Source organism: Papaver somniferum, chromosome 8 (assembly GCF_003573695.1).
Source record: "Papaver somniferum cultivar HN1 chromosome 8, ASM357369v1, whole genome shotgun sequence".
Lineage (NCBI taxonomy): Eukaryota > Viridiplantae > Streptophyta > Magnoliopsida > Ranunculales > Papaveraceae > Papaver > Papaver somniferum.
Genome location: NC_039365.1, coordinates 98,734,031 through 98,761,394, shown reverse-complemented (window position 1 = coordinate 98,761,394; position 27,364 = coordinate 98,734,031). Strand labels below are relative to the sequence as shown.

Here is a 27,364-nt window from a genome sequence, read left to right as displayed (position 1 = left end):
TAAAACATTCAAATGAACTTGCAAACATAAAAGCTCATTGACCACGGCCCCTCTTGCCGGTTTCACGACCACTTCCATGGCCATTTCTTCTGTCACCTTGATGTTCATCTTCCGCCACGTCGTCATCACCGGTTCGGACGCTACTACCACCTCTGCTTGTCCCTTCACCAGCTTCTCAATCCCTCTTCTTCGTTGGCCTTTTTGTGGGTACTTGCGGTCCTTGTCCTTTGTTTAAAATAGCATCCCACTCGTCGATGACATGTTTTTGTTCATCAAGCGTCAACAATGTTTTGCAACTAAGTTTCTTCCTCATTCTCTTCAACATCTCCCTACCCGCCGCAACCTAATTTCATTTGTCAACAACTTCTAATTATGAGTAACTTATATATTTAATATTTATGTTGTAACAAATTCAAGAGTATAAATTGATGCAATTATTACCACCATTGTCTTGAAAGCCTTCGATAGTTCTTCACGAGTAGATTTTCTGGAGATGATGGTCGCCATTTCCTTCGACTTCTTCTTATTAACTATCTTCTGACTTTTCTTTTTGGTAATGAAGGGATGAGAAATTTGGTTGTACCAATCCATGTAGCCCGGATCAACTTCACGAGGATCATCATGCACGGCTTCTGAAACACTCATATCTAATTGGTTTTCTTCCAACTTCTTCCAATGCTCAATGCTAGGTTCAGGATCATACTTTGGACTCCACGAAGAAGTGGTGCTTTTAGTTCCAGTAGGACCCTTTGGAATCAACGTGAATTTCTCGTCAAATAAAAGGACCTTTTGGATGGTTCCTAATTGACGTAGTACTCACCGAGGATCATATATTACACAACCATCGGGATGAAACAATGATCTGTAGTACATACCCACCGACATGTCTTCGTCTTCAAATACTTCATCCCCCTTATTATATGGATCAAAATCGACGTCATAGACCTCCAAAGAGTCTAACTTCTCTCTCAACTTTGCCACCAACTGCTATTTATTCATTTCCATCTCGTCCTCAAACTTGTACTGTGCCGCTGTTGGAAGTGTATCAACTCAATCTACATCATTTTCAAGTTTTTTGGCCAATTCCAAAATCGAGAAATGGTCATATACCCACACTTACATCCAAAATTAAAATAAGAAATGATGTGACAAGATGAAAATGAAAGTAAATTTGGAACATACAAGGTTTGGCTTGAAATATATATCACCAACAAGCCAAACCTAACAATTTTAATTTCTCAGGATAGTGTTCGGCTTGAAATTGATATCACCAACAATCCTAACTCATCAAAGTTGAAGTCTCAACATAAAGTTCGGCTTAAAAAGTCTATCATGTATTAGCCGAACCCTACACTGATTAAAGAGAAAATATGCATTGTACCAAAAAAAGAAAGGGGGATATTGGATCGTCGAGAATTACCTGAAGCATAATGAAGTTACCTCCGATGTTTGTACTTGTCAACCTAGAGGCGGTCACAAGTTGTTCGAGAAGGTAAGCTAGAGCAGCGGTTCCCCAAGCGCGCGTACTGGTTAACGGTAGCAAGATCCTTTACCAATATGAGATAATTGACATTCACCTTGTTTCCAGTAAGGTCCAGGAAGACATATCTGCCAAGAGTATAAAGCAAATAGGCGTTTACGGTTTGCTTCACTTTGATCTCGTCCACTACCAACTCCCCCTTTGCTACTTTCTCTGTTGTATTCTCAAATTCCTTTTTCAAATTAGTATGCTTCACATTCTTAAGCTTGTTATTTCTCACACAGTTCTCTGTAACAGAATCTACATCTTTAACGGAACGACAAAACTCGATTTCGGTCTGGTAATCACCCCAATCAAGTCATTCCTTGTACAACTTATATAGCTCCTCCAAACTCATATCATAATAGTCAGCTGTCACGCTTCTACCCCCCACTTTAAGCCCTGTAATCTTGTTCGGGTCATCGGGAGTGATTGTCATCTCCCCAACGGGTAACTAAAATGTATAAGTCTTTGGAAAAATTCGCTCGAAGAAGGCGGAGATAGTCACTATGTCACATTTCTTATGTCTATATTCAATCACAGGCCATAAAGCATATGATTGTACGTAAGCAATCACCTCGGGAACCTTTTTAGACAATTTCCATTCTGCTGCCCTCTGGTGTCTCAATACTCGGACTGCATCGTTGTGATCAGGAGTCTCGTATATTCTCTTTGCCCAAGATTCGGCGTAACTGATCAACACCTTTCCTCTATCTTCCGTAAGACCATGGGAAAATCATCTTGTCGAGCTGGGATTACGTTATCCTTTGAGGAATGTGCAAACCTGTAACTAGGGGTTCAACAAGCTTCTTCTCTTTCGAAGGTTTTGGTTGAGGTTCTTCATTCTCTCTTCCTTCTTATTCTTCTATTTGTATCTATCGTAGTGATTCACGAATTTGTAACGGGGTATCTTTGTCACTTCCTCTGCCTCCGGCTCCCAATTTTGTGTGACCTCCTCCTCGAGGATCGAGAGTTTTAGAATTAGAAGGCGTAACCTACATCTTCTTCCTCTTTTTAATTTCGTTATTCCTAAAACAAGTATAAAACTTGATTAATATATTGAAAGTTGGTGAATTAACTCAAGTCTAGGACTATACGAGATAGACAATTACAGGATTCAGCTACCCCGTAATACCTATTATGAGACGAACCCAATAAATATCAGTGGACTTTGAATCACAATGATATGTTTGGCTTCTAATGGAAATATCATAACAAGCCGAACCTAAAAAGCTATATACATAAAATAGGGTTCGGCTACCCCGAAATACCCAATATGAGCCAAACCCATTAACTCTCATTTGGCTAACAATTACAGAGAGTAGTTCGGATTATAATGGAAATACCATAGCTTGCCGAACCTATACCTGGTGCATATACACTATAAACTAGACGAACATGGTTCGTCTCAAATTCAGTACTATCGAACAAGCCGAACAACAAATGTAACTCCTATATGTGACTAGGTTCAACGTAAATTGCGTATGATATTTCAAGCCGAACTGTTCATATACACTTTCAGGCTGAAATTATGAAGAACACTTCGGCTCAAAATGCAACTCAATTTTGCACCGAACCCTGCTCTGTAACCATCAAAACCCCCAATTTTCTTAGAACTAACCCCATTGAATTGATGAAAAACAACAAATAAGAGATTGGGTTTGTAGAACTTACTTGCGTATCCTCATTTCCGGAGGTGGTGCTTCAATTGATTGATTTTGTGGTTCAATTTCAGTTTTTACACCTTCATCTTCATTTGGATCTTCTTCTTCAATTGATGGATTAGAAGACGATTTTGAACGCCTACTCGTTGCTTTTTCCTTTGTACGAACCATTATATAGTTGGGTTTAGTCGACGATTAATCACCTTGATAAAAAAAAAACAACTTCAGAGCAGAAGAAAGGTTCGGTTAGAGGAGAGGAAGAAGAAAGGTGTTTGCTTCCTTGACAACTTGACTGTCGAAGATATGGTTAGGTGGGGTGGTTGAACGCATCTAATGCTGAGTATATTCCTCTTACACGTGCGTAGCGGCTCATTACAGCTAGCCCGTCACATCATAAACTCGTAGAAGCGTTCTGGCCGTTCATTCAAATCCATCTCGTAATCTGTGAAAGCAGAAGATGGATGTTCCAGTACTTCTCACGTATCTTGAATATCATACTCCAGGTATGAGATCATGCCACGTATACGGCAAATATTTTGCAGTTACAAAACTCTACAAGCATTTTTCCATAGAAAACATGTCATTATACGCATGAATCCATATAAACCTATTTTTCCAGCTTAAAGGTAATTCTTATCTTACAAGTATCTCTAACTATATCACTATCAAATAAGGAGTTAGAGTACCATGATTCCAACTATATCACTATTAAATAAGGAGTTAGAGTACCATGATTCCAACTATTATTATCAGGATGTATGAGATGATCAAAAGTTTGCATAGCCGAGGATCTAAACCTAGATGAGAGAATCTGATTTTCACGAGGACCCATCTGTTAACTCATGATTCTGATTCCTCGCGGTTTAACGACGTTTTGCGTATGTTGCACTTCACCGATACCCGTCGGTTGGGGATAGTACCGTCATTTCAGTCAACAATCTGTGAAAAACAAAAACAAATTTCATTGCTGAGATTCTTTTTGAAACATGAATTTCCAACTCAGAAATTAATTTCCCACGGAAAACTCCTTCCTGTAACAAAAAAAGAAAAAAGAAAGTCTTTCAGAGAAAGAGAGAGGTGGGTGGAAAAACCAAATAAATCGAAGTACCACCTCTTCATCTTCCTCTTCAAATCAAATCGGAATTCAAACCTCCGGAAATTAAAATCGACGACGAAGACGATGTCTCTGAACATGAAAACCCTAACACAAGCATTTGCAAAGACAGCAGCAGTGATAGAAAAACATGTACAGACAACAGTTCAAGAAGTAACAGGACCAAAAGCATTACAAGATTATGAACTTTTGGATCAAATTGGATCTGGTGGTCCTGGTCTCGTATGGAAATTATACTCAGCTAAAGCACGTAGTGGATCTACACTTTCTCAATATCCTATCGTTTGTGTTTGGGTACTTGATAAAAAGGCAATTACTGAAGCACGTTCTAAAGCTGGTTTATCTAAAACAACAGAAGATGCATTTTATGATATAATTCGTGCTGATGCTGCACGTTTGGTGAGGATTAGACATCCTGGTGTTGTTCATGTTGTACAAGGGTTAGATGAGAATAAGAATTTTATGGCTATGGTTACTGAACCACTTTTTGCTTCTGTGGCAAATACGCTTGGGAATGTTGAGAATATCGGGAAAGTGCCTAAGGAGCTTAAAGGAATGGTGAGTAGTTTAATTTTTATAATTTATCATCATCTTGATTTTTTTTTAGTTTTTTAGATTATGAATTTGGTGTGATTTTGTGTTTGTTTGTTGTGATTAGTATTGATTATTGATTGCTAACTTGCATGGAGCATGCAATTGGGAAATTTGTTAGTTAGGGTTCGATATATTGTAGAATTTGGATACTAAGTTAAGAACGTAGTTAGAGGAATGTGGGAGCTGTTATTGTAAGATCTGATCTAGTTTAAACCAAGTGAAGTAAGATTTTGGTTTTGAGAAAGGGTGGGCTAGCTAGATACTCTTGGATAGTTTAATGTTAGAAAAGAAAGAATCTAGAAAATTGCAGTTGTTATGTTGGGAGATAATGGGGGAGTGCACGACTCAGAGTTTTGTTTAGGGTAGCATGATTAGTGCCTTGTCAAGTAGGGAATGCTGTTGATGAGTTTTACCACGTAGAAGTGCTAGTAGAATTTAAACCCACTTCGTAGCGAGAGCCGTGACAACAAAGTTATGAACAATTTGTTCCTTCTTGGGATCATTGAAGTGAGTTCTTTTCATCTCTCAAAAATAAATAAATTATGATGTATGGATCATAACCAATAGCCCTCCCAGTTGTACCAACATGGGAATAAAAGTATCATTTTAAAATAATTGCCAAGACAAGATCTGCCTTATTTACAAGATTCGGTTGATAGTATCACGAGCACATCTTGCCTACTGGGATTATTGTTTTATATAATTGTGCGCTTAAATTGATGAAGAACAGTATACTTATGGCTAGAGACCATTCTGGCGTGGTTGCTATTATACTCCAAATTGACTTTTATTTAGTAGGATAGCAGATCTTCATTTTGGTGTGGTTGTGCCTTCTCATGTCATGAAACAATTTGGTATAATCCATGTATTAGCTAGAAGTGTTAAACTTACTGGTGTATTCAGTCGAGATGAGATTTTATACTTCAGTAGCTTTCCTGCTTACTTTTTCGTACGATTATCGATTATCTGAAGTCATTAATGCTTTCTTCAGGAAATGGGGTTGTTGGAGGTAAAACATGGTTTGCTCCAGATTGCTGAATCCTTGGATTTTCTCCATAACAATGCACATCTTATTCATCGGGCTATATCACCTGAGGTTTTACTCTTCTTCATCTTACGTGTGCCATTTCTTCTCTATTTTTAAGAAATATGGAAAATTCAAAATTACTTGCTGGATAGATTGATACTTATGTGAAATTTGGATCTCTTAACTCTAGTTAGGACAAAAAATTGAAGTATTGATAGTGCAGGGATTAAACGAATCTGAGTTATGTAAAGGGGAAGACCTTATTGCACTCCTGATTTGTAGAACTTAGTTAATAATGAATCATATGTACAACAATATTAAACACTAGTAATATTTTTTTCTCATCTAAAAGCCACAACTGATATTTTGGCTGGATTTCTGCTATATACTATGTGCGTATTGATAAAATGTTGCTGTTACAGACTATATTTATTACTTCCAGTGGAGCTTGGAAGCTTGGAGGGTTTGGTTTCGCTATTCCTGCAGATCAAAACTCTGGAGAACTTTCTAGGGCGCAACCCTTCCATTATTCAGTAAGTGAATCTAATAGATAGATTAGTATGATTCCTTTATATTTTCCTGTCTGTACTTTCTACCAGTCAGTTTTTGCATTTTCCCTTAGTTATTAGTTTCATTAACTCTTGTCAAAAGCAGCAAGAAGTTTTTGGGCATCTCTTAGCCATTGTTTTGATCTTTGTTTTTTTTTTATTTTTATTCTTGCGCCATCCTTATTTCTATGTATTAGCATGTAGAATTTTGCTTTTGCTATCAAAATTTGCGATGAAGTACAGGTTGGTTGATGGAACTTGGGGTTCCCTTGTTTTTGGCTTCATGTCAGTTGGTTGAAGTTGTTTTTAATTTTCATGCTGACTCTCCATGATGTAATTGTTTTTTTTTTCTTCCTTTTCTCTTGTTGGGTTTTTTGACCAACATCCGTTTGAAACTTCGAGTATAGTTTTAGTATGTGATCCTTTGTTCAGTTTATGGTGTGTAGTAATGATTTTGTCAGGAAACTAGTATGAATTAAACGGCATTAGCTTACGTGGGTAAGAAGAGTCGGGCATAATAAGCCTATTTACTAACCATAATGCATTGGAAGGGTGTAATTTTGGATCAGATTTTGAGATTCTTGATTCAAATTTTTTTCTTCAATATTAAATGTACAAGAATGAATGGATACTTAGGTTGATGCTATGCTGTTAACTATTTATCAGACATTGCAAGTGTCTGACAATTAAATATGCAGGACTAGAAGATATAAATGTTGAAAATATACTCTACTTGTTACATGGATTTAAGGAAAATGGTAGCTTTAACTTAGATGACTATATATGTATATTTGTGAATCAATCACACTTACTCTGGATTGCGATTTGGGATTATGTCATTAAGTAATCCACCTGTACTGCAGCTAAACCCCACTGCAACCATCAGTGGATCATCTCAACCTAATGCTTACTGATTCTTTGTAATCTGAGCAGGAGTATGACGTTGATGATTCTCTTCTGCCCCTTCAACCATCACTGAATTATACTGCTCCTGAACTGGTTAGGAGTAAAGCACCCAAAGCTGGATGGTCTACTGATATGTTCAGCTTCGGATGCCTTGCCTACCACTTGATTGCTCATAAGCCTCTCTTGGATTGCCACAACAACGTAAAGATGGTAAACTTCTAATAGACTTCTTCAAAAGTTGATTTATTTTGTACTCATACCGCTACAAGAATTTCATATGAAACATGAATCTGGAACTGGGAAATAGTCAAGTAAGACTAAGAGGAAGTTCTACATTTTTCTTTTTACTCTCTCCTTGAATAAGTATGTTATCAAGTTCTACAAACCTGAAAGGAGGTAATTATGAAAATCTTGCTTGACCAATACATAGGATTTTGATAAGTCATCTCTGTGCAACCATACACGAGGGACTATACACCTTTGTTCCATTAAAGAATGCTTAGAAACTGTGGAGTATTTGAGTTTCATAACATTTTTCTTTTGTTGTGCTTAACTGTTATTCTTCAGTTAAAAGTAGCCGTGTCTTATTTTTCATGCAGTACATGAACACCTTGTCATACTTGCAACATGAGTCTTTTTCAAGCATGCCGGCAGATGTAGTTACTGATTTACAAAGGATGCTCTCTATGAATGAGGCTTCTAGACCAAGTGCATTGGATTTTACAGGTAATGACTGCAGGTTTTCAGCTTTGAAATGTATAGCAAATCCCAGAAAAGAGGGGAAAGTATTTCGTATTTTCTATTTTCTTCTAAAGCTGTTAGTCTCTTTAAAATTCAGAATTTCGAGTTTAACTAAGTGAATTATATACATAATCAGGGATAACCTGTTTTCAGTCTTTACATATCTAGTGTGCTAGCTAAAGGCCTCTTTCATTTGATCTATCATTGGCACTTGGTGATGGGTGCACTGGGACTAATTTTGCTTAAAAGCTATTCCAAGAGGGTACATAGAAGATAAGGCCAGTATAGGAAGAACTTGAGCTGGTTATTGCATTCAATACAAATTTCAAGATTTCAGTACCCCAAGAGCTAATGGTTAGGAAAGAATACATCTGAGATAACCATCAGATGGACTGTCGGCCAGACAGTGTATTTAATAGCTAGCCACCAGCCCACCAGCACAATATGCAAGGTTGGGATACATGGAGTTTTGCACCCAAAAAGCCAACTGTCACTGCTTAAAGAATTCTCGATGTTTTGTTTTTTCCTCCACCAGGAAGGATTATTGGGATGATTAAGATATACACTTCTGAGACTTGATCATCCTCTACTTTATCTAACTGATGGTTTACCTTCCTACAAGTTTCCCTTGTACCACCAAATTTCCCTCACTTTCAAATTTTTAGTTCACCTGTATAAAATTGTTACCTCTTGGATGCTTATTCTCAGATTTGCAGTGTCAGTAACATCCTTTAGGTGGTAATAAGTGTCATACTATGAAATTACAACTGAACTTCAGTATCATGGAATACTGTGAATTTCGTAATCTCTGATTTCATATTCTTGGTCATCTTACTAGGTACTAGCTCCCGTGGCTTGCTTATTCCACAAGGTTCTTCTAACTTTAACTTTCAATGTTCTAGGAAACTTATTTGCTAATGTGACTGTCCTGTTTCAGGTTCTCCATTTTTCCGCGACGACACTAGATTGCGTGCTCTTCGCTTCCTGGACCACATGCTTGTACGTATTAAGTAACTTGTCTGATGCATTTAAAATAGAGATATTCTGGAGCACTTGAATTGAGGATTTGACAGACTTCTTTAACAAAATTTATTTATTTTTTTGATAAGAAAGGAGCCTTATTACTTAAATTAAAATTACATAGAGTTGTCCTCCTGCATACATAGGCATATCCGGGTATTGCATTAACAATGAGTCTCCTCTTCCTGCAGGAAAGGGATAACATGCAGAAGTCTGAGTTTCTAAAAGCATTATCTGATATGTGGAAAGATTTTGATTCTCGTGTACTGCGGTATAAGGTTTGAACTATAGCTTGTACCAGTTAGTATGCCCTTTAATGAATTTATTTATGTACTGAACTTTCATCCCTGAGTATTGCTGGCATACAATTGTTCAAAACACTTTTTATGGTGTCAACAGTTTGTGAATTGATTTTCTGTTCGTTAGAACCATAGAAAAGTAAAAAGGTAAAGGGTTCAATAACACTTTTGGCCTGCGAAAGGCATGCTTAGATGGTGTCAAGGCCAAATTCTTGGCCTACTTAGGGCATTGCGTGTAGGTCATATACCATGCATTTTCCAGTTATATTTATGACTGCTTTTGAATCATAATGCAAATTGTGCCCTTTGAGTGTTTCATTCAATATTTTACTCAAAAGCATCTGCTTGCTTCATTCATTATATTAGAGAGTAGGGCTTGATAGCTGACCAATAAATATTTGAGAAATTCACGATATGATTTAATGCAGGTACTCCCACATCTTTGCGCAGAACTTCGAAATATGGTTTTGCAGCCAATGATCTTACCCATGGTTCTCACGATAGCGGAGTCCCAGGTACTATATGCATAATAGGTTGTAGTTGGCATGCTTACGTCCCACTTAAATATTTTTACCCGTATTAAAATTTGTTTTTCACTTTTTCTGTTTGCTCTAACGAATAGGGAAAAATTACCAATTTTCCGAGGTGTTATTTTTAAAGTATTCGTTGAGAGCTCGTCATTCAATGTTAGATTATGAATTATAGAAATCTCATCAAACAGTGGCTGAATAATCATGCCTCTGCTAGGTTGGATATGAGTCTTCATTACAAATCTTGGTCTACCTCTTATGCTTACGGATGCTGGTGCTTGAATTGTCATTATGACTGAAGTTGTTACTAACAGGTATTTTTTTGATGCAGGACAAAAACGATTTTGAAGTATCAACACTGCCGGCACTATTTCCTGTCTTGAGTACAGCAGCAGGTGAAACGTTGTTGCTAATTGTTAAGCATGCAGAACTCATAATAAACAAGGTAATAAGAATATAATGGTAATGTAATTCTTGATAGAGTCCTTAAGTTTCTCCAGTTACCATATCTGTGCAACAAAGAATTGGACATTTGTTGTTTTCCCACAAGAAAAAGGTGTAACATTGACATCAATAAATATCTCTTAAATATTTTGAAGATGAGTTTTTAGTATTCTTAGTGCAAAGTTTTGAAAAGAGTCTACCTGTTTTTTCAGAATCCACTTGTAGAAAATACAGAACATATATTTATAACAATTTGGTAGTCGCTGTTCTAGGGTGAATATAATTTTTCTGCGTGCACATATGACGCAGAAGAATGGTCTTATGGAACATGTTCGTGCAGCCTCAGTTATCACAATTGAGTTGATGTCGTAATTAAGCTGAAATGAGTAGTCTTGATCATCTTAATGGTTCGTCGTAGGTGGTACTTAATGTAACATTTTCTGATTAAATAACTTGCACCCTGCCTACATTTTCTTTCTATCCTGTCCTCTGTTATCCAGTGCAATTGAGGTTCAAGAAAACAGTTAACTAGTCGGTGTTTATACTGCTGGTTTGATATAAAATCACAAACATGTTAGAGCTAGCCTTGGAAATTGGTGTTTCAGTATCCCAGAACAGTAGATTGTTACTTTTTTTTAGACCAAGGGTACAAAATAAGTACTTAAAATTAAGTTAGTACGAAAAAAAATTAACTGCCACACTCGATTTTTAGTAAATTTGGTAGTGTTATGTTGTGGACTTTTGGTTACAGAAGCACTGGATTATGCTACGTCATATTAATATTAATCCTGTCCTTCTCTGCAATATTTCTAGACCAGTCAGGAGCACTTAATATCCCATGTGCTCCCTTTGCTCGTGCGTGCTTATGACGATAATGATGCCCGCATACAAGAAGAAGTTTTACGAAGAACTGCAGCCCTCACGAAGCAGCTTGACGTTCAGGTGCACTTTGCTGTCACTAATTTTTTTATGTAAAATTCTGGTATTGGATCTATGGAGTTCTGATTCATTTCCTTACTGGTGTTGTCCAAGGTTGTAATACTTAGTTTTCAAATCGCTCCTGCTAAACATTTATGCTATAAAACAGAAAAGAATTTACTCAGTCTGATGACACTCACTAAATTTGTCACCCAAGAGATGCTTGATGCTTTTCCGTTACAGTGAACAGTATTTTCAATTCTTCTCCAGTCACTTTCCCTTTGTTATCAGTCTCGAACGTTCAACTAATTTTCTGTTCTTCTTTTTTTTTGGCTGGCAAAATATTGTGCAGTTGGTGAAACAGGCAGTTTTGCCTCGTGTTCACGGGTTAGCACTTAAGACAACGGTGGCTGCGGTACGTATGTATTTGTTAATATTGTTTATGCTGTAGTTCATTAACTGCTGCAGGCTTACCTTGTAGCAACTAGCATACAGATACCATTTAGCGTCGTGTTACATTTTGGCACATCATAGTTACATAGAAGAATAATCTGTTCTTGGCAAGTCTGAATGAAAGGTATTAAAAATGCAATGCGTTTATAGATGTAGTTAGTTTGTGCAGATGCACGCTGAAAATAATCTCAAATGAGCTGGTTTTGTGAATGACATCTATTTTGAAATAATCATGGACAGACCATACAGCGTCAATTACTTAAATTAGAATGGTTAATGGCCTCAGTAAGAATAGGGATACGCATTCATTCTGCACAATTATTTGACCTATGTAAAGATTATTTCTCTGTAAGAAGGCATGTGTGTGTATATGTGTTTGATAAGCGCCATTAGACTGCATTCATTTTTTTGAAAATACTGCTGTAAGAAATAAAAAAGATACACGATCTTTGGGTTGCCATCTGATGATATTTAATCATTGTCAGGTAAGAGTGAATGCGTTATTGTGCCTGGGTGAATTGGTGAGCACCATGGACAAACATGCCACGTTGGAGATTTTGCAGACTATCCAACGGTGTACCGCTGTTGATCATTCAGCTCCCACACTCATGTGTACGTTGGGAGTTGCAAACTCGATTCTCAAGCAGGTACCCTCTCTCATCTCCACTTTTATGCTTTCGTTAAATGCAAGGAATTCCTCGTTCTCCTTTGCAGATCTTTAAAATGCTTTTTTTTTTTTTTAAGTTGAAGAAAGTAAAAAATAAATAAATCTAGTACAGTTGAAAGGTTGCGGAAAGTCATGCTATTGAGTCACGACTTTTTTTTTCTTTTTCTGATCAATTTGTCTTGTTCAGCATGGCATTGAATTTGTTGCTGAGCACGTTCTTCCACTACTTATGCCACTTCTCATTGCGCAACAATTGAATGTTCAGCAGTTCGCTAAATACATGCTCTTTGTGAAAGATATACTCAGGTGATTCAGCTAAGACATTACTTTGTATCTCTTTCCTTTTCCTTTCTGGGTTTCTCTCTCACTTTATTCAATATGGCCAACGCATCTGAGCTGGAGAAAATGTCTGTTTTCTTCCACCCTTCAATTTTGCAGGAAAATAGAAGAAAAACGAGGTGTTTCTGTGACTGATTCTGGAACTCCAGAGATTAGGGTAACACCTGTACTAAATGGGACACCGTCTCAACCATCTGTAAAAACAAGCCAACCCGTTTCTTCTGCGGCAAATAGCAGACCAGCATGGGATGAAGATTGGGGTCCCATAACAAAAGGACCTCAATCCCGCCGGTCATCTGAAACTAGCTTACCTTCCGTGCAGAAAACTCGGGTTTCACAGCCAGTTAATACCACTCCCCTGCCCTCTGTGGTATCTCCTTCATCAAATCAACAGATTCCTACATCATGTCCCTCAGTCGACTTAGAGTGGCCTCCTCGATCGACTTCAGGTGCTTCATCTCACTTGGGCGACATTGAGAAACCGAAACCAAACACTGAATTGTCAAGCCCCAGTTTTGACGAAATAGATCCCTTCGCCAATTGGCCCCCAAGATCTAGTAACTCAGTAACTAGTTCGGGCTTTGCCTCCTCAAATAGTGCCATGGGAATGAGCAGCCAGCATAACGGGAACTCTTTCTTTAGTACAAATAATCAGAACACTGGGACGCACAGTTCTGCAGGGTTCTCGAGACAGAATCAGGGTAATTCACTGTCGAGCACAAACATACTAAATAGTGGGGGACTGAACAACCAAAGCTCTCTTGGGTTCATGAGGCAGAATCAGGGGAGTTCGGCACCAGGAATCAGTAACCCTAGTGCTTATGGAGCAGGTTCATATACTGAAAAAAATGCAACGGATATTGGATCCATATTTTCCTCTAACAAGATGGAAAACACTGGGTTGAGACTTGCTCCACCTCCGTTAACAGCTGTGGGAAGAGGAAGAGGGAGGGGGACTCAAGGATCACGGACTAGTAAGCCTAAACCATCTTCGTCTGAGCAGCCACCCCTTCTTGATTTGCTATAATATGTTGATACTTTACTTTTAGCATCTCCAGAAACAGGTTGAGGTTCTGCCTTTGTGAATTACCAGAGCTCTTCCTCGAGTGTGTTGTTGGTCAATGTCTTGAATTGGTTCATCATCTATCTGTCAACAACCTATATGGCTCTCCGGAGTTGTATATTCTATAGTGAGGCTTTGCATGTTGTAACTATTATTATTTACAGTCACTGAACCACAATATCCATCAGTTGAGGATTTTTTTCTTTTACCCCAGTGTTTGTTGTTTCTTTTTCTTTTTCTCTGGCTTTCCTCTTTATCTTTTTATGTATGTATTTTATGGTTTTTGCTGGGATAAGATTCCTCAAATGTGTATTCATTGGGACCGCCTCAGCTCTATAATTTTGGAGCGACGTTATAATAAAAAGTTCCAGGACTTTATATGCATGTTCAAGTCTGAAGGTAGTGTACTTCTTAACCCCTTCTCATTTTTATCCTTCGTATCACTTTTGGGCTTCCACGAAGATGATTCACAGTCTGGTTTCAAACTAGAGTACCATCTTCAGGCGTAGATCTTTTTCAGTCATGGCTCTGGACTGTTTACCCAGTCAGAAGTCGATAGAAATTTCTGACATTTTAAATCAAACTTGTGATGTGGTTAAATGTCTTGAAACAGAATGGTCCCGGACTAAGTATGTAATGCTTGCCGAGGAGATAATTTTTTTGTCATGATCTCTCCATCACTCCGTGTTCTTATGCACTGGTTTTTGTATTTTTAAGCTGTTTTTTGGGTTCCAGTTCCCTTTTCGATGGGGCCATCTACTGCAGGTCTTCTCTAACTGGCAAACTGCATTCCTATGACACATGGACTTCTAGAATAAAAGTTGGTTTTACATTTGCCATAAATGTTGCGGAATGCAGTTATACCAATGACTTGTCACCATTAAGTGTTAACTAACATCTTTTAATTTTCAGATTTATTCTTAAATTTCGGTAAATAAAAAGAAGAAGATAAGAAATGCATTCTGTACCCAAAAAGATGTATCAAAAGAGTTTCGGAGTTGTGAATGTATCGGCTTTTGAGGAAGTTATCATTAACCTGTAGAACCGTCAGAGAATACAAACATTATACATGATTACAGAGATTAACATGGCAAAGGTATCCTAATAAGTGTCATGGCATTGCATACATCATTTTGCAGTATTTCTTACAACAATCAGATGGGTTTCACGTGTCTCAGCAGCTCCTTAGTAACAACCTAAGATGTATATCTTTGTCTGTGCTTATTATATCCAAAACGAACTCATTTCTAGACATCAGAGATATGAAGGAATAGGACTATGGGTATGGACTTTCTGTTGAAAAGATGAAATGATTCCTCTGCTCTGATTTGTTACAAAGTCTGCCAAAGAGTTTTATTTTCTTAATGCTATTATTTATGGTTTTTGAGAGACTCAAATCCGGATATACAAAACTTAAAAAAAAACAACAAAATAGACTTTGTAAGAAGTATAGTAGCCTAGTAAAGACAAAAGAACAGCCCAACCATGATGGCAAGTAAGTCCTATCAGGCTCTCTCACTCTCATCATGCCATTTTCTCATTGCTTGCTGCCCTGCCCCCATGTGACCAGCTTTATCCATGAAACAATCTCTTCATCTTCATCTTCATCTAGTACTCTCCCCTTCTTCTTCTTATCTACTGTCTCTATAATATCCATGTGACGCACATGTTTAAAGTCAGTTTAATGTGGACTTATGAATTCTCTAAAAATGTTATGCAAACAAAACTTAATATTAAGAGGATAAATACAATTTGGATAATAAACCCACACCCTGGCCTGGATAGTTACACATGCAAGAGAAGAGAGAAAGCCCCATTTTAAATACTATTTAGTTACTCAATAATTAAAGAATATTCTGTGTTTTCTGTCTCCAATTAGTTTTAGCCTTGGATTCTATGAGAATATATACTGACTACCTAACTTGTTAGTTAAATAGTAATTTCAGATCATGCTACTTGGATTTCCTCCAAGAGAATCCTTTCCATATCTTAGAAGACATTCAAATGTGTACCATTATAGGTAATTTGGAACTCAGACCCTGAAATCACGTACATTCTCGGATTATTCTGATACCAAAGTTTATTCTACGAGTATCAGTTTTTAGTATACAATGCTGGATGAATCTTGTTTACTTACTGCAAATATCAACATAATTTTAACACCACGTGACTTCTACTACAAAATGGAGCACAAGCTCTAGAAAGTTGTTGCGTCGCAGAAAGTTTGCACCTCATTGTTATGCTCAATATTACTCTCAATGTTTGTGTTTATGTTTTTCTTGAGTCGGGGAAAGGAAGACGATGTATTTTAGAGAGTGTATGGTTATAATGTCGGAATTATTAAAATGTCGTATTTTCTCAAAGTGTTTCCGTACTCTGGACAGACACTCTGAGATTCCTCACTTCCAGACATTCTTAGTTCCCTCACATGCTGCTTCTCTCTTGGAACTTGGCCTACTCTACTACTAGTCTTACGTAGAAGAATATCGTTTTCCTATTAATACATCATGCTTAGTGTTGATATAGTTTAGTTTAAATCTAAGCTTTTTTTCACTTTTTACTTAACAATTTCATCATTGTAAAGATCCATCTTGAAAATGTACTTTGAAATGTTTTTCTAAGATATTTAGATCGTTTTTTATTTTCAGCATTACAGGTCAGCATCCACAATGGCTTTAAGAACAATATAATATAATGTTCACTCACGACCTTGTGTGCTAGCTTAAAACAATTATTTGTTTGATTAACAGTTCTTGGTTTGTTAAAAAAGGAGTAATAATAATAATATAATTGAGAGATAACATTGCAGAAAAAGGGATTGCTTCCTCCTCACCATCAAGGAGTTTAGGGTTTGGGACACATGAACCTTCCCAAGAAGATATGAAGCACAAAATAATAATTTTGTAATTATTGGAAACACCATTATCTCTCTACTATCTCTAATTTGCAAGTCATTAACTTACTCAGATTGTTAATAAACAACCACTTACCTTCATGACTTTGTTTTCAAAATTTTAAAATTAGTCTAACAGAAACATTATTCCGTTACCACAAACATTGGAAAATTTTAAATTCTCTTTAGACTAGAAAAACATCGAATCAAAAATTATTTTGCTAAGGTAGGATTATATTTCTGAACAAGTGAAGATGCACGTTCATCGCTCGATCGATAGAGCAAAATCATTAATCAGTTCGTAACATTCTCATGCACATCATCGTGCATGATGCTTCCAGTCATGCGGCACGATAATTGGCCTCGTAGTGAGAGCAAGTCCGCTGGAGATGGCAAATCAACACATTTGATAAGCCACCTGGATGGGCAAACCCAGTTTTCGGCAGTGGAAAAATGGTTTGTTGTACAAAATAACTCAACTGTAGAAGATTAAGACAACCGCTCAAATTGAGCCGAGCATCATATGAGCATTTATATTTTGAAAATTAACGTTAAATTTATAATAGCTATATTTTGAAAATTGATGGCTATACAGTAACGCCTATATTTTTTCTTATAGAATACCACATATAACAAATTTTATTCTAAACTCAACCTACTGAAATCATTCTCAACCAACACCATCAGTCATATTTTCTAAAAGCAAAGAAAAACAAATATTGTGTACGAAAGCAAAGAAGGTTTGTCTATTATGCTTCATGCATGACTGTAGTCTGATGCAATGTCCTTGGATATATTTAAGTGTCTACAAGTAGGTTGTTCAGGCATCAGAATAGTCATTGAATCACAACCGGAGAAGATCATGTATTTAAAATGTTGGATCCTAACTGTCTGAAAAACCACGAATGCTAGATGATATGATCAGGGACAAAAAAGATGAAAAGGCAACAATATTGTAAAAACTCGAAACTTAAAGCCAAGTTGAAGAACTTACAGTATGACCACTGTGAAGAAGAAGATCACTAAAAAAAGCATTGTCCACAAATAATTTTTGAAAGCCCAAACCCTGGTTGCAACTTCTACATGCACACTACTACCGAAGAATATGAAAAGCAATTTTGGAAATATATTATGTGTTTTATGTTGGAGTGTACTGATTAAGTGTATGTACTACTAATTCACCGTCGTTTTATATTTTGGTTGGGTGTTATGTTGTTATATGTTTAATCAATGAAAATGTCGTTGTATCTGCACAATCAGATCGGTATGTTATCAGAACTAATTTGATTTTTCTTATTTTAAAGAAAACTACATTAGATTAAAGAAAACTATATTGGGTCAAAACTAATTTATCAGTTAAAACTATATTATAAAATTCGTTAATTAAAGTCTTGATTCAGCGACCGGCTGATAAAGCAGCATATAAGACGAAAAATAAGTTGAATCTGTGAAGCACTTTAAGGAGGTTGAAACAAGATTCGTGAACGAAACGTTTGCCGTTAGATAGTTGTTGTATCGCAAAGTTCTTTGTACCACTTCATCAACAGTTTCACTGTTCAATCTACTGGGTTAGTTTGCATTACCTGACTTAGGAATTGTGTGACTTCATGATTAATTATTTGAAAGCGACTCGACAATCCTTGAGCATCATTCTCGGGTTCCCCGTTCTTCTGCGGACAATGCAAAAATGTTGTACGAAAACCCAGATGCGACACGGGTTGATGATTATTGAAAATGTACGGGTACCAAGTACACCACCAACTTTTTCGTTTAATAGGAGTATGAACCCTCTTAATAATTTTAACAATTAAAAGATGTGAAAAGTAAAAAGCATACACACCCAAGAATTTTTTTGAACAAGGAAAACTGCACCTGCAGAAAAATCCCGGGACCTCGTCCAGTTTTGAATACCAAAATGTATTAAGCCGCTACTAAAACTAGCATGCTATCATACTTCGAACTGAAATATAATTGAGACCAATTTAACCTCCAAGCAATTCAGCTGCAGTCGTGCTCTTTACGTTTCTTGAACCTCGCAAGGCTCTGCACAATTGATTTCCTTAGCTGACGTCCATTACAGCCTAAGAGTTGCTTCAACCTAAGTGTTAGAGCAATGTTTGTTTGAACCCACAAGTTTTTCTATCTTAAGCTTGTTGTCTATGTTAGATGATCAAAACTGTATCTTGATTTCTAGTCTACTAAGTACAAGTCTCGGACTGGGTTAGAATTTGGTAGTTGAGTATCAAACATCATCCTCGAAGACTGAAGATCGATGAACGCATTTGGAGAACTTATTTTTATCAGGTATGTGAAAACTGAATCATTCTATTTTACTTACTATCTTACCATTCTATCTTTTGAGACTATATCGTATGACTTCTACTAGATATACAAAGAAAAAATTCAAGTCAAGTTTGCGTTGTTAAAAATCTTGAACTATGCCTCAAGCATAGATGTTAAAAAGTCCTTAACAATATTAGTTCGACACAATTTATTGTTCGAGAATTAATTTGCGGGTCAATTGAAAACCGCTCATACAATTGATTTTACCATTTGTGAATGTTTCAAACATCATAAGAGAAAAATTCATAACTTCTGATATTTCTGCTCAGGGTAGGTTGGCGAACCAATTCGCAAACCATAGGTATTTGAGTTTCAGAAATACAGGGAAGGTTGGCGAACCATGTTCATGAACCGAAGCCATCTGAGTTCTCGAGCAGGGTAGGGTTAGAGAATCCGGTTTACGAACCATAGCTCCCTGACTCGTGAACTTAAGCCTTACGGTTCACAAACCGTTTCACCAACAGTCCCAGTAAAATTAAGTAGATGCTCAAAGACTTATTTTTTTATATATGTTTAACATTGAGATGACTCTCTTAAACACTTTTAAGACTTCATTGATCACTAAAACACTTATGTGTGTGCGTCATGATTAAACTCTTAGATGTTTGAATGAACATCAATTTGCTTATAGTTCGAAAGGTATATTTTCCAAAACAGAACGATCACTATACACGGTTCCGTAACAAGACCATATTGTATATTCTTATATTGTATTTTCAAAACCAATTCTCACATGCTTATTTGAAACCCTAATTAGAGTTTCATCTAAACAAAGAAACTGTTAGCTTGATTCTCAAATTATCTTAGCTTGAATTCTAAGCAACCCTCAGTCTTGAAAAACTATAAATAGAAAAGTTCTTTCAACTGGAAATAAAATCCACACACTTTGTGTCCTAGTTGATTGCTGAAGTCATCCTATGTTGACATAGGTTTCCTCTGAGAAACATAATTAGGTCTACGAGTGGAATATTTTGCTTTGGGGATTCGTGAAGCCAGGTCCGACTATCTTTACCTTGATAGTTCATGTATCCTGATCTTGCTTTTCTGTTATCGAGGTTCTCTTAATCTTTTTCAGGCAAGATAGATAAAAATCGCAAAGTTCTCTTTGTCCCAGCCTTTGTGATTCCTCAAGATACATATCTGAAAACTATTCTTAATTGATAAGTTGAAGATTATTCTTGAGAGGTGGTAAAAGATCCAGGCTTATCATCTAAGTGAGTGTAAGTATTCCGAATTATGAGGTTTTCTAGATTTCTCTACTGCAAATATATTTCCAAGCCTTCATATTTGATCTAAAGGGAAATCAAATAGGCTTATCTGTTAGAGGCATATTGGTATCAAAAGTCTTCACTTAGGTTGAAATAACTCTTAGGATGTAAGGATGCAGCTAAGGGAATCAATTCCGTAGAGCCTTGCAAGGTTTAAGAGACGTAAGGAGCGCGAAAGTAACTGAACCGGTTGGAGGGTGGGTTCGGTCTCAACTACATCGCAGTCCGAAGTATGACAGTAGGCTACTGTCTGTAGCGGCTTAATACAGTTTTGTGTTCAAATCTGGACGAGGTCCTGGGGTTTTTCTGCAGTTGCGGTTTCCTCGTTAAAAAAACTGATGTTGTCTTGTGTTTTTGCTTTCCGCATTATATTTTTTATCTTTATAATTGGATTTACCCTAGTAGTACGTATTCAATCTTAGTAGGTACGTCCATCCAATTGTGATCGATTACGAGACTTGTTTCTTGTAGAATTCGTATATTCAAAGATAGATAAAAATTTTATTACTTGGCAGAATTCCTATTGGATTATTTGGATGCGACTAGATTAATCTTGGATATTGACTTTTGGTATCATCCGAGTACTCTTCTTAACAATCAGGTTCACGGAGTCCTTTGTCTATACATACTGATTGAGAAGAGATAGAGGTATAAACTTCATATACATATAATAAAGGATCATTTAAGTTGGTCTGCTTTAAATTGTATTGAGTTTTGTCCATACAGGTTGCAAAACGAAAAGTTGGTGGTGTACTTGGTACCTTCTCCTTTCACTGAGTGAATACTTTTGTTCTCAATAGAAAAAGTCCAGCTATCTCACGAATCCGGAACACTTGCACTCAGTTAGCTGAGAATCCTAGATTACTAACCACCCCTCATGAACAATCTAAACAAATCGAAGAAGAGTTTAGACAACTATCTTTGGGAATCACAAAGTATGAGAGGAATAGAACTTTGCGATTTCTATCTATATCATTTCTAATATGAGATAACTGGATCCTCGAATATCAATAAGAATAAGATCAGGATACACGAATTATCAGGTAAAAGATAGTCGGACCTTGCTTCTCGAATCCCTAAAAGAAGTCTTTAAGTCGTAACCTAATTATGTTTCTCAGAGAAAACCTAGGTTTTTTATAGGACAAATCTAGCAAGCAACTAGGACTCAGAACCGTCGGGGATTAAGAAATCTTGTTGCACGAGTCTCTCTATCTATAGATTTTCAAGGATCTAGGTAGCGTTGAATTCAATATAAGATAAATTAAGATCCAAGCAAACACTTTCGCCGTTTAGATGAAATTATTATAAATTTATGTAACCATGTGATAAGTTTGCCTTCAGATTACCCAGAAGAATATACACTATGGTCCAGGGTTCTGGAACCATGTGTGATGATAGTTCATATGGGAAAATATGCATATTGAACTTTCAAGAATAATGCATGCTCATTAACATTCAAGACTTAAATAATTTTTCACAAACACAAAGTGATTTGATGAACAAAGTGGTCTTAGAAGTGTTTATGAAAGTTTTAGCAATGCCAAACGTACTTGAGAAAATGGTTTATGAGCATATGCTTACTGGGTATGGGCCAGTCTGTGAACTCAGACGGTTGGGGTACGTGTACGGGTATGTATACCCATAGTCGTTCACGAACTCAGAACCTAGGGATACATGTACTGGGTATGCGTACCCCCACCCTCCCATTATCGAACTCAGAACCTTGGGGCACAAGTACTGAGTATGCTTAGCTATCCGACCCCTGAACTCAGAGCACTAGGGTACGCGTACCTACCCTTTGTCCAGAATTTCAGTAAGTTCTAAAAACTCTCTTTAGACAATTCGAAACATTACCAATCGCCATAGATATAAATGTCATTGCTTGGGAAATTTCCAAATTATCAACTTGAAATAAAAATAGTTCATAACGAATAAATTGTTTAGAAGAAAGATTGTTAAGGATCTATGAAATCCATTGCTTGAATCATATTTCGAGAGATTTATCAAGACAACTTGACTCAAAATTTCTTCTTTGCAATATTAAATCTACTAAAGTATACGACATAGTCTTATAAGATAAATGCCATGAGTAAATAGGATGGTTCAGTCTTCACATGCCTCTTTGTCGATGAAGTTCTCCAGATATCTTCGTTTGATCTTCGGTCTTCAAGCTTCAAGGTTATTCAGTGATGTATGATACTTAGCTACCATGATCTAGTCCTGGTCTGAGACTTGACTTTATTAGACTAGAAATCAATATATAGTTTTATGCATCTAACACTGACAACAAGCTTGAGATACCAAAACTTGCGAGTTCGACCAAGCAGTGCTCTAACAATCTCCCCCATTGTCAATTTTAGTGACAAGACTATCAATATATATGCATCCAAAATAAATAAACCTTACAGCTCAAAATCCACGATGCTTCATTTTCTTTAATCTTCAACAACATCTTGAATTCTTCGTTCTTCAAGTTTTTATATGGTTTTGCGTATGTTCGTTTCAACACCTTTGTTATTGAAGATACGCAGCGATATAAACTTATGAGAATACTCGTTTAGAACTTTCTATAATGACAAATTCAATATAATAAATGGTTATTTTATCGGTAAATAATATTGTTACCTTCCTCAAAGTCCAATTGTAACAAAACTTTGATGCAACACTACGTTGATTTATTCTCCTCCTTAGTCTTTCCTTATCTCTTTTACTTAATAGGAGAAACCTATAGATTATAATGCCCCCTACATAATGCTCAGAAAAACCATATGTAATAGTAGAATATAACTAAATAATTCTCTCCCTTTTTGTCAACAAAATTTGCATAAAAGAAAAACAAGGACCGTAATGAACTACACAAAAGATTTATCGAGACTAGAGATAACGTGCCAACCTTTTATTTTAGACGATTTTACCAAGTAAACTTAACGTATTTATTAAGGAGAGATAAAGGTACAGTTATCTCCTAATATTCCAGAATGTACTCCTCACAAAAATATATCAATTAGCGCAAGTTAAAATTGAACTCTCCCCCATTTGATATCATTCTCAAGAGAACAACACAATGACCTTTTCAAGGAAAATGGATTTTTAACTGATCTTAACACCATATACTAGTATTTTTAGACAATGATACTAGATGGAAGATCACTAGGAAACATGTTCCTCAGAAAACATTTAGCATAAGTAGTATACACAATCATGGATAACCAATGCAGGAACTGAAATTGTAGTAATCCTCGAAATAACTTTACGAAAACAATTCTTGTAAGAAGATTTTTCGTATAAGACAAGGTGAATAATGTTCCTTAGAATACCTATGATATATTGTGTTGTAACTTAAGCTCAATTTCCTTATAAGTTCAAATATGAATATTATAATAAGATGGGTTGATTTTAGCGCATATTCTTCTTATCTTATTAAGTAAGAATTCCCATGGATCCTGTTTTCGTCTCTTTCTTTTGAGTAAGGGTGGCAGGGAGAGTTAATTACTAAGAACTTAAAAATTATTGGTACCCAAATCGAGTCGTTACATTTAGACTCACTATTAGAGATGTGTTAGCACCAAGTCCATTATGACTTAATAATGGTGCGAATAGAAAAAAATATGATGATAATCATACTTACGGGTTCAATTGGTCACGTAAACTATTGAACGTATGAATATCTCCTTGGAGCACGGCTCAACATTTAAATATGATAATTATAGTCCTCTAAATATGAAAGAGACTGGAGTATGGGATCATAAAAATATTAAGAAACCACCACACTATACTGAACACAAAAGAAAAAAAAAAGATAAGAACGACGACAATTACTTTTACTAGAACTCAAGTTGTATTGCCCAAAGTATATAAATAAGTTCAAGGGCAATAAAACCAGCTTGCATTAATGAACTAGAACAATGCTAATACGTTGTCAAAGGTCGTGAAACATTCAAGCACTGATAGGAGAGAATATTAGGTAATTTTCCTTCAGAAGGTATAAACTTAATTTTGACAATATCGTTCTCAAAGAGATCTCTAGTGAAGTGATATCTTATGTCAATGTGCTTTTTTCTTGAGTTCACAACGGGGTTCTCAGTGATTCGAGTCGCACTTGAGTTATCACAAAATATCGTCATAGTTACGGTATTTATTTCATAACCAGTAAGCACTTGTTTCATCCATAGCCATGCTCGTGGAGCTTGTTTTAATCCATATAATACATGATTGAGCTTCAAGATATGATCGGGAATTTTTAGACTTTCAAATCCTTTAGGTTGGGAAACATAAACCTTTTCCTTAAGACAATCATTTACGAGTGCAAATTTAAGGTCCATATGGTATAACTTAATACTGAAAAAACAAACATCAGCTAACAACAAATGTATGGACTCAAAACGTGCCACAACAGCAAACGTCTCGTCAAAATTAGTCCCTTCGATATGGGAATAACCTTGAGAGAAAAGTTTTGATTCATTCTGAACCATCGTTTCAAAATCATCTGACTTTTTATTGAATATCCATTTGGTACCTACAATATTTATATCGGTACAACAAGGGATAAGATTCCAAACCTCTTAACTCTTGAATTGATTTAAATCATCATGCATAGCATTGACCCAGGATGGATCACTTAGATATTCATCAATGTTTTTGGGCTCAACCTAGGATAGGTAGCAGGCAAAGTTGCATATATTTCGAAGCTGACCTCGCATTTTATCAGTGGAGTTCGTTCCCCCAATGATATTATTGGTGTCATGATCCTTTTGAGCCCACTTTGGTCGAGCAGTGGTACGTTCAACTGGAACACACTTGTCATGGATTTTCTCCTCGCCACTAGGGTAATGGCATGTATGATAGCATTTAAGCCATCAAAATTTTGCTTTGCAGCACGGATTTCTTCCGGACTATATCTACCAATATCCTTAGGTATAGATACATCGCCTTCTGTATTAACCGGAGGATCATAGCCATTAACAACACGTACCCATATTTCAAAATCACGAACTTAAAGAAAAGCACGCGTAGCGATTTTCCACCATAAGTAGTTTGAGCCATCGAAGACTGATGGTACGTTTATGGAGATAGAATTCCTGTCCATAGAGTCAGATCGCTACAAACACAGACTTATAAGGTCTTTAAACGTGTTTGCCTGCTCTGATACCAATTGAAAAGGAGGGGGTCTAACAACCACACCCAATATTTTTCTTACCAATCTGTATGGACAAACTCCAATATGCTTTCAAGAGAATCAACCAGACAGTCAAACTCAATCTTAATGAAAGTATATCAAAGAGTTACATCTCACTTTCTCGATTCAATACTTACTCAAGAAAATAGAAATATGCGAGTCTAATTTAATACAAGAGAAATCACTTGAACGGTACCAAAGACCAATGTTCAAGGATCAATCAATGTCAATCAACAACCAAAGGTTGGATTTCCCAATTGATCGATTCATCGCACAATCTGTGATATTTCAATTATATAACCAAATATAATACGGAAAAGAAATAACACAGACACCAGAAGTTTTGTTAACGAGGAAACCGCAAATGCAGAAAAACCTCGGAACCTAGTCCAGATTGAACGCACACTGTATTAAGCCTCTACAGACACTAGCTACTACAAACTAACTTCGGTCTGGACTGTAGTTGAACCCCAACCAATCTCACACTGATCTAAGGTACATTTGCGCTCCTTACGTCTCTGATCCCAGCAGGATACTACGCACTTGATTCCCTTAGCTGATCTCACCCACAACTAAGAGTTGCTACGACCCAAAGTAGAAGACTTTAATAAACAAATCTGTATCACACAAAAAAGTTTACGGTAATAGATAAACCTGTCTCCCACAAAGATACCTACAAGTTTTTGTTCCGTCTTTTGATAAATCAAGGTGAACAGGAACCAATTGATATCCCGGACTTATATTCCCGAAGAACAGCCTAGAATTATCAATCACCTCACAATAATCTTTATCGACTAGCGAAAGAAGATATTGCGGAATCACAAACGATGAGACGAAGATGTTTGTGACTTCTTTTATATCTTGCCTATCGGAGAAATCAATATCAAGTCAATCTTACGACTGTACTCAAACACGATAGAAACAACAAGATCAGATCACGCAACTACAGAGAAAATAGTTGGGTCTGGCTTCACAATCCCAATGAAGTCTTCAAGTCGTTAACCTACAGGGTCTCGATAGAAACCTAAGGTTAAAGGAGAATCGACTCTAGATAATACAACTAGTATCACATAGGAGGTGTGGGGATTAGGTTTCCCAGTTGCTAGAGTTCTCCTTTATATAGTCTTTCAAATCAGGGTTTGCAATCTAAGTTACCTTGATAACAAAGCATTCAATATTTAACGTTAGATGAAAACCTGATTATATTCAAGCTAATATCTTTCAACCGTTAGATCGAACTTAGCTTGTTACACAGAAATGAAGTGCACGTTTATTTAGGTTTGTGTAACCGTACCCAAACATGTACACTTAGTTGGTTCAACAGTAGTTAACCAAATGGTTAGCCATATGAGCATTTTCACCATATTCATCTTAACCATAACTAGTTCAAATGACTCAAGAGAACTAGTTAGAGAGTTGATAGACACATTTTTGTGTCTGATTTGTCTCGATTCTATATATTGTTAGGGCTCATTTTTGTACTTATTATGGTGTTATATTTATTTGTAGGTATTTTTGGCTAATAAACATTTTTGGAAAAAATTGGCTCGAGAAGTTGTCGGAAAGCACCCGGAGGACATTTGCTATTCGGACTCTCACTTTGGATAAGGGGTAACCTAATTACTAAGGGGCATCCCATTTCTTGGCAGTTGCTAATCGCACCCCTACTCTGGATAAGGGGCAACCATCTTCAACATTCAAAAAAAAGGATTTTGGCGGAAAAAAAATGCAGTTAAAGAGAAGTTTTGGAAATTGTGATTTGGAGGAGTTTGAGGTCGATTAAACCTCTGATTTTCATAGGATAGACTCCTTATGGGTCTAGGAATTTGATATGGGTG

At 36.5% G+C, this 27,364-nt stretch overlaps 1 protein-coding gene across 1 annotated transcript; it reads left to right on the top strand.

The window, feature by feature from the left end:
- Nucleotides 1-4,158: 4,158 nt before the first annotated feature.
- Nucleotides 4,159-14,230, top strand: LOC113302246 (SCY1-like protein 2). Its single transcript, XM_026551134.1, has 14 exons — nucleotides 4,159-4,855; nucleotides 5,883-5,987; nucleotides 6,341-6,451; nucleotides 7,400-7,582; nucleotides 7,972-8,098; nucleotides 9,051-9,112; nucleotides 9,325-9,411; nucleotides 9,861-9,947; nucleotides 10,294-10,407; nucleotides 11,220-11,348; nucleotides 11,677-11,739; nucleotides 12,263-12,424; nucleotides 12,632-12,750; nucleotides 12,883-14,230. Exons 1-14 carry the CDS (start codon nucleotides 4,364-4,366, stop codon nucleotides 13,808-13,810), a joined length of 2,769 nt encoding a protein of 922 aa, XP_026406919.1. The 5' UTR covers nucleotides 4,159-4,363; the 3' UTR covers nucleotides 13,811-14,230.
- Nucleotides 14,231-27,364: the final 13,134 nt, after the last annotated feature.

Coding starts and splice junctions, on each gene's coding strand:
- LOC113302246 (XM_026551134.1), top strand. CDS start 4,364: ATGTCTCTGAACATGAAAACCCTAACACAAGCATTTGCAAAGACAGCA. Junction 8,099..9,050: donor AAGTGCATTGGATTTTACAG/GTAATGACTGCA, acceptor GTCCTGTTTCAG/GTTCTCCATTTTTCCGCGAC. Junction 12,425..12,631: donor CAAACTCGATTCTCAAGCAG/GTACCCTCTCTC, acceptor TGTCTTGTTCAG/CATGGCATTGAATTTGTTGC.